Raw genomic sequence first — 8,896 nt, forward strand, 5'->3', positions numbered from 1 at the left:
ATAATATAACAATAGAAAATCATATAAATCAAATAAAGTTATAAGAAAAAAAAGAATAAAAAAAAAATACAATTAAAAAAAACTGTAAATTGAGTGGGTACTAGTAATTAGAAGGGTGTACACTACCCTTTTCTATTATCGGTCAATTCTCATGACTTAATTTTACAGTCATTTGGTATATGGTTTTAACAACCAATGATTCAAAATTTTATATCATTCAGAAAGACATAACATCTCTTTGTTCAGGCCAAACTTTCAAGTTTATGTCATGTGATGTTATAGTTCTCATCGGTATGGTCCTCTATCATGTTATATGAAAAGGTTAATGATACAAACTTTTGTCATTTAGAATAACATTAATAACATTAATTCGAGACCATGGGTCAATTTCTTTATTATTTATTAATAAAACTTATTTGTCAATAAATATTACCAGTAAAGTATGTGTTTAAATGTTATAATCCAAAAAACGAACGTTATTCAAGGACCAAAGCAGTGGACATGTGTGCAGAAATCCAGGCATGAAAAGATCAATTTTGCATTAACTCTCAACATTTAATGCTTTCACCTACACACCCTCTCTCTTTTGAACTACACACTGCTTTACCACCTCCAAACATTCATTACCACCACCATCGCCACCCACGAAACCAAGATTCAACAACCGGAACCACCGGTTATTTGGGTTTCCGGTAAGCTTTCGACTCTCTTCCTATCATATCAATCCGATACCCTTTTTAGTTATTATTTCTGATTAAAGTTTGAGCTTTTCTTATTATATCGATGTGGGTTTTTCTGGGTAATCATTTTCTTGTTTGCGTTTCGTGATTTCTAAAAAGGAATGTGGTGTTGTTTGACTTTTGTTGGTTGATTGACGTAAGATCTGATGAATTGATGAATTGTCGGGGTTCGAAGGCGTTGTCTGGTGGAATTTGATGATAATATATGTTCGATTTTGTTTATCGACTCAAGATATATGGATTTGGAGTTGTTTTCGTGGATTTTATGATAATTTATGTTAAACTTTTGGAGGGAATTCACAATTGATCATAGTTTTAGTTTGACTTTTGCTTGTCAAGTGAAGAAAATGAGGGTTTTGAGATGTTTTTTTGACGATTTAACGCTACAAACCCTACTGTTCATGGTGGTTGCATCGGATTTAAACAGTTTAGCTACAGGACTTGGCTCAATGTCGTCCATTGCTATATCATACGGTGAATATGGTTCAGCTTTTTGTGGTTTAAAATCGGACGGTTCGCACCTTGTGACATGTTACGGTTCGAACCTGGCTCTCACCGGTTCGATCCCTTCGCTCACACGATTCACTGGTTTAACTGCAGGCAACGGGTTCGTTTGTGGGCTTTTGACAAGCACCAACCAACCTTTCTGTTGGGGTGTGAGTGATTTCATAGCCATGGGTTATCCTAAACCCATGGATAAGTTTGTTGAGTTTGTTGAACTCAGCGCCGGAGACCACCATCTATGTGGTCTCCGGAAACCCTTAACAGGCAATCGAAGGAATATTTCGATTGTCGACTGTTGGGGTTATAACATGACAAAAAGTCACGTCTTTGATGGGCCGGTTCAGTCAATTTCAGCCGGGTCAGAGTTTAACTGTGGGTTGTTTTCAGAGAACCGGACCGCATTTTGTTGGGGGGATGAGACAAGTAGTGGGGTAATTAGCCGTGTCCCGAGGAATGTTCGGTTTAAGAAGATTTCAGCAGGTGGCTATCATGTTTGTGGGATAATCGAAGCGATTGAATCAAATGTTTCTTGTTGGGGGACAAGTTGGGAGACCCAACAGGAGATCGCAGTCGAATTGGCCGGACAGGGTCGAGGTCAAGTCAACTTTGACTTGACCCCACGCCACGCAGACCCTATCCCGCCAATTCCAAAGGGAGAATTGGCGGGTCAAGGTCAAGTCAGTGTTGACTTGACCCCACCAGACGCAATGCTTACCGTGGTTGGAGGACGGTTTCACGCGTGTGGGATTATCAGTTACAACCGCACAGTGGTGTGTTGGGGTTTTCGGGTTGCTATGAGCACGGAACCCCCGAAGGGGGTTTCGGTCTACGAAATCGCGGCTGGGGATTACTTTTCTTGCGGTGTTGTGGCGGATAAATCGTTTTCTCCGGTGTGTTGGGGCGTGGGTTTTCCGGCGTATTTGCCGATAGCGGTTTCTCCGGTGGCATGCCGGATGAATTGTGACAGCGGGTTTTACGCGTATAACAACAGTAGTTCACCGTGTCCGTCTCCCGGATCAAAAATCTGTTTACCTTGTAGCCAGGAATGTCCTTCTGAAATGTATAAAAAATCTGAATGCACAAAAGACGGGGACAGAATTTGCGAGTATAACTGCTTGAATTGTACTTCAGTTGAGTGTTCTTCGAATTGTTCATATTCCGATAAGAAAACTGAAAGATTTTGGTCACTACAGTTGCCGGTGATTATTGGGGAGATTGTTTTTGGGGTTTTGTTAGTGATTGTTGTAACATTGACTGCTATCTTTTACGTTCGTTACAAGTTAAGAAACTGTAATTGCTCAATGAAAGGAGTTAAAATCGTAAAAAATGGGTTTCAGAAAGATGGAGGAAAGATTCAGCCGGATTTGGAGGAATTGAAGATCAGACGAGCTCGGGTTTTCAGTTACGATGAACTGGAAAAAGCCACCGGTGGGTTTATGGAAGAATCACAGGTCGGAAAAGGGAGTTTCTCTTGTGTTTTCAAAGGAATTTTGAAAGATGGACTCGTTGTTGCTGTGAAACGAGCCATTTTATCACCTGATATGAAGAAGAATTCAATGGAGTTTCATAACGAACTTGATTTGTTATCCAGATTAAACCACGCCCATTTGCTTAATCTTCTTGGATACTGTGAAGAAGGTGAACAGAGGTTATTAGTTTACGAGTTCATGGCTAATGGATCATTGCATCAACACCTCCATGGAAACCCAAAGGTGTTGAAATCACAGTTGGATTGGGTGAAACGAGTTACAATTGCTGTTCAAGCTGCTCGTGGAATCGAGTATTTGCACGGATACGCATGTCCACCGGTGATTCACCGGGATATCAAATCATCGAACATCTTAATCGATGAAGAACATAACGCTCGAGTTGCAGATTTTGGACTTTCATTGTTAGGTCCAGCGAACAGTAGTTCCCCATTGGCTGAGCTACCCGCCGGAACCCTGGGTTATCTAGACCCAGAATACTACCGACTTCATTATCTCACTACAAAATCAGACGTTTATAGCTTCGGTGTTTTGCTTCTTGAAATCCTCAGTGGCCGGAAAGCAATCGATATGCAATTTGAAGAAGGAAACATCGTCGAATGGGCAGTCCCGTTGATAAAATCCGGCGAGATCCACGCGATTCTAGACCCCGCCCTAACGCCGCCGTCGGATCCGGAAGCACTGAAAAGAATCGCGAATGTCGCGTGCAAATGCGTGCGAATGAGAGGGAAAGAACGGCCGTCGATGGATAAAGTGACAACTGCGTTAGAACGAGCTTTAGCGATGTTGATGGGAAGTCCGAGCAACGACCAACCGATTTTACCTACAGAAGTTGTTTTAGGAAGCAGTCGGATGCATAAGAAATCATCTCAACGATCGTCAAACCGATCTGAACTCGAAGGTGACGTGGCGGCGGAGACGGAGGATCAACGGATCGAGTTCAGAGCTCCATCGTGGATTACGTTTCCGAGTGTGGCGTCGTCTCAGCGGCGGAAGTCGTCGGTTTCAGAGGCGGACGTGGTGGATCCGAAGGTGTCGGAGAATAAACATTTGGGTTTGGGTGATGGGTTGAGGAGTTTGGAAGAAGAGATTGGGCCTGCTTCACCTCAAGAACATGTGTTCTTACAGCATAACTTTTGATTAGTCCGTTAATGGTGGAAATCTGTGAAAATTTTAAGATTTTGTTTCAATTTCGTTGATGCATTGAACAGATCATATTGTTTCAAACTTTGATGATTGTATATTTGGTTTGCTGAATCTGACGAAATTCGATCTATTTGATGAACATTATAGAACTGGACATGTTTGGTTTTATGTTCAAAAAGAGTTTTCCCTCGTAAAATATTGAGTTAAACAATATTAGAAAGTGTATTGACTTAACATTCAGAAAGAATTACGCTGGCGCCTGGCAGTGTCATAATAGATTTATTTATTTATTTATTTTTTGTCAAAAAAACATCAATCATATTTAAAAAAAAAAAAAAAAGTTTAATAAATATCTGAAATTTAATACTTGGAGGTATTATCATTGAAAATGTTGATCTAACTAACGTTTTAACAATTTTCACATTAACCATGCATAATTTTGTACAAGTTAGAATTTCCTTATATAGACCTTTTTGATGATTTTATTTGTTATGCGATTGGTTTTTTAAACTAACTCAACTTTTAATGCTTGTATAAAAACCAATAACCCATTATTATGTCCTTTTCTTACTTTTTTTTCTTATTTTATAATTTTTTACTTTATATTTATCTTTAGACAGAATTTTGTAAATAACAAAATATCATATTACCAAGTCTAACATTTAGATATCATGCTAAATGTGACTCGAACATCTGGATCATGTTAATGGAGCATTTGGACCATATTCATGTAGCATTTGGAGCACTTGCAACCAAGGTTCTAAAAGGCATGAGGCGTGGCGTGACGGCAAGGCCAAACCTTAAGCTTAACGAGTTATGGCGAGTCATGGCGTTTTTTAAGGCGTGATGTAAGGCGGCGATTTTGTATTAATTTATAATTATATTACCGCTTAAATATAAATTTATATAAGTTATACCTAGTTTTTAGAAGTGTTATATCAACAACTAATAACAGAAAGTTAATAAAAAAAACATAATATTTATATTTCTGATTAGAAAATGTATAAAAAAGAGCAAAAAAACGTGTCTCAAACGAAAAAACACGCGCCATAACACGCTTTGCCACGTGCCACGCCTAACAGCAACATTATGAAGCTTTTCGTAACGGCGACGTCGCGCCTCACGCCATGGCGCGCCTTGGCACCCGCCATGGCGCGCCTTTTAAAACACTGCTTGCAACTCAATTGAGTTGGGGTTCATGGAGCATGTGATAAAGGAACAGATCATTTAAGAAATGAATGGATCGTCTGATAAAGGAACGGATCAAGTGTCAAAGGAACGGGTCGTACAAAAGGGGGTTTGGAGCACCTGGAAGAGGTTTGGAGCACTTGGGAGTGATATGGAACAATGGAACATTGTTGCACCATATGTTGAAGGGATGGGCCAAAAAGGATGTTGTTGAGCCAAGGGCATTCCTTTTTGCGCCATTATGTTCCCTCTTGCGCCAAAAGGGTGTGCGGTGGCGCTGGAAGGAGAGGCAAAACTGCCAAAGTACATGGCGGATGAGAAAAAGGTGGACATTCTGACGAAGGCACATAGTGTCATTCTATTGAGCTTGACAGATGAAGTACTAAGGGAGGTCGTGGATCAAACAGCTACTTTTGGGCTCTGAGATAAACTTTGTAACAAGTACCAGAACAATTCACTGACGAACAGGTTATATCAGAAGCAAAGGTTGTACACTCTCAGAATGTCTGAAAGTACCCTAGTAAAAGATCATGTGGATAACTTCAATCGCATCATATTGGATCTACAAGCAAGGTTTTGAAAACCGGACCGGAGACCGAACCGGTCGTCTTACTGGTTCGATGGTTCAGGTGGTCCAACCGGTCGGACCGGTCTCAAAAACCGGAAAAACCGGATGATGTCATAATTATATTTAATTATATAAAAAATACAAAAAATGAAAAAATTAAATATTTTTTAAAATTTCCGGTTTTGACCGGTTCAACCGGACCAGTTTTTACCGGTTTTCACCGGTTCAAACGATTACCGGTTTTTTGGCCTTTAAGAACCGGATCCGGGACCGGTTCCCGGTTGAACCGGTCAAACCGGCTGGTCCGGTCCGGTTTTCAAAACATGGTCTACAAGGTGTTTACGTAAAGATTGAAGATGAAGATCAGGCGCTCATTCTCTTATGTTCTCTTCCTAACTTATATGAGAATTTCGTTGATATCATGCTCTATGGTAGGACAACGATCACTATGAATGATGTGAAGGAGTCTCTGATGTCCAAGGAACTGAAAAGAAAAGTTTCAGTTAGAGAGGAGGTGTCCAGTTCCGGTTTGTTTGTAGGGAGAGGAAGGACCGAAGAGAGGAAAGGGGCAAATAGAGGGAGATCACATTCTAAATCAAAGTCTAAAGGTTCATCGAATTCTAAGTGTTATAACTGTAAGGAGAAGGGGCACTTCAAGCGAAATTGCCCACGGCTAAAGAATGGGAAGTCCAAGAGTGGATCAAGCAGCAATAACACTGTTGTTGTGGTTCAGGATTTTAATGAAGTGGGTGATGGTGATGTACTGGCTGTATGTGCATCAAGTTCTGTTGATGCTTGGATCTTGGATTCTGGAGCATCCTATCACATGACGTATAATCGTGATTGGTTCGACTCTTTCAAAGAGTGGGATGGTACAGTCAAGATGGGTGATAATTGGGTGAGCGGTATCAAAGGTAGTGGCACGGTGCAGATCAAGATGCATGATGACATGGTCAGGAAGTTAGATTGTCGGTACGTTCCAGAACTTCGAAAGAATTTAATCTCTCTTGGTACATTGGCAAAGGATGGGATGAGGTATGTTGGTGAAGGTGACTGGGTCAAAGTGACCAAAGGTTGTCTTATTATAATGAAAGGGGAAGATGAATCGTGGAGGGATCTATATCCTAGAAGGCAGTACAGTTATAGGAACGGTGGCTATCTCCCAATCCTTTGAATGAAGGTGATGACAAGACAAAGTTGTGGCATCGTAGGTTGGGGCACATGAGTGAGAATGGCATGTCAGCTCTAAGTAAACAAGGACTGCTTGGTGGAGAGGCTACTGGAAAGATAAGGTTTTGTGAAGCTTGTGTTAAAGGAAAGCATCGCAAAGTGAAGTTCGGTACCGATCAAAACACAATAAAGGAAATCATGGAGTATGTTCACTCAAATCTATGGGGACCTACACCAGTAAAGTCTCAAAGAGGATGCTCAAGCTTTGTGACGTTCATTCATGATTATTCAATGAAGGTTTGGTTGTACTTTCTTAAGACCAAATATGAGGTGTATGGGAAGTTCAAAGAGTGGAAGACCATGGTTGAGAAAAGGGCTTGAAAATGTTGGATTAGGTGTCTAAGTTCATAACTATTTCTGGGATGTACTTGACCCAGTTGGCATGGTCCATTTGGGTTGCATGGCATTGCAACATTTGGATAGACTAAATGATAGAAAGGACACTTAAGGATTATTAATATATTATAAGTTCTAGTATACTAATAATATTATTTAATTAATATTGATCAAAGAATTGATTTGAAATTAATTAAGTGATCAAAAAGAGACTAATTAAATATATGGGGTTGATTATCTAAATAATCTATTCTTATATAGTGGGCTAATGATCCAAGTGTAACATCCCAAAAATACGACCCAAAAATTTCATTTTTAATATAACAAAATCATAAAACTGCGTATCACATAATAAGACCATATGTTGCGTATCTCAAAACCATACTAAAATACTGTGAGAAAAACTGTGTCACAACTATATCAAAACATATCTAAGAAACTGAATCAACTCCCAGGACAAAAACTGAAGCTGTGGTGTGTGCGATGCCATCATCCCGAGCTCTTCCCTTTACTTGCGGAAGTACCTGAAACCAAAACTGAAACCGTAAGCACGAAGCTTAGTGAGCTCCCCCAAACTACCACATACCACACAATAACAAATAAAGCACATACTGGGCCTTGCCCACTGCATCGGACCGAAGTCCAGAACTAGCTGCATCGGACCGAAGTCCGGAACTGACTGCATCGGACCGAAGTCCGGAACTAGCTGCATCGGACCGAAGTCTGGAACTGACTGGGACCTTGTCCCCTGCATCGGACCGGAGTCCGGAACTGACTGCATCGGACCGAAGTCCGGAACTAGCTGCATCGGACCGAAGTCCGGAACTGACTGAACATAGCATAACATAAACACGTATTTGCTAACATAACACATATACTGCATTGGACCGAAGTCCGGAACACATAACACAAAACATGCTTGAATCACAAAGACATCAAGCACTCTAACTACTGCATCAGACTGAAGTCCGGGACTGCTGCTAACTAAACGGGCCGGCATTGTGGCCGTAGACCCGTTCCTACTGGAAGGAAACTCACCTGAACTGCTGAGCTCTGCTGATAAACTTCTGGCTGCTATTCGACAATCCCCTGAACCGCTGCTCCTCTAGCTCTCCGAGCTATCAATATACATATAACACTTAGTCTGACAGTCAACTAAGTCAACTCTGGTCATAGTCAAAATCCTGGTCAAAGTCAACCTTCCAGGTCAACCCTACTCGCTGAGTCCTCCTAATGACTCGCCGAGTTCATAAGCTCAGGGTCTTTCTATTCGCGACTCGACTCGCCGAGTCATTCTATGACTCGTCGAGTCCAACTAGTTCCAAGTCATGTCCTGCCCAACTCGCTGAGTCACCACCCGACTCACTGATTCGAGTCTCAACTCGAAGGGTTTGAGGTTTCGCGACCTGACTCGCCGAGTCCACTAATAGACTCGCCGAGTCCAAGGCAATCTTCAACCAACTCGTCGAGTTGTTCTTCCAACTCGCCGAGTTCATGCTTAACTTCATCCGACTCGACGAGCTGTTCATCTCACTCGTCGAGTTCCTCCTCATCTTCAAGCTACTCGCCGAGTCCACTCGAAGGACTCGCCGAGTCTATTCAGATCTTCATACATGCAGAGGACTTTTGAGTCATGCATGGACTCCATACTACAGATCTACCCTTCCCAAACCTATTCCCCACGTAAAGTTGCAAAC

At 41.4% G+C, this 8,896-nt stretch overlaps 1 protein-coding gene across 1 annotated transcript; it reads left to right on the forward strand.

Moving 5' to 3' along the window:
• The first annotated feature begins 531 nt into the window (after nt 1-531).
• LOC111907813 (serine/threonine-protein kinase-like protein ACR4) lies at nt 532-4,026 on the forward strand. The gene has a single exon (XM_023903624.3). The coding sequence runs from the start codon at nt 1,016-1,018 to the stop codon at nt 3,869-3,871; it is 2,856 nt and encodes a 951-aa protein (XP_023759392.1). The 5' UTR covers nt 532-1,015; the 3' UTR covers nt 3,872-4,026.
• The last annotated feature ends 4,870 nt before the right edge of the window (nt 4,027-8,896 follow it).

The sequence above is a fragment of the Lactuca sativa genome, chromosome 3 (assembly GCF_002870075.4).
Source record: "Lactuca sativa cultivar Salinas chromosome 3, Lsat_Salinas_v11, whole genome shotgun sequence".
Classification (NCBI taxonomy): Eukaryota; Viridiplantae; Streptophyta; class Magnoliopsida; order Asterales; family Asteraceae; genus Lactuca; species Lactuca sativa.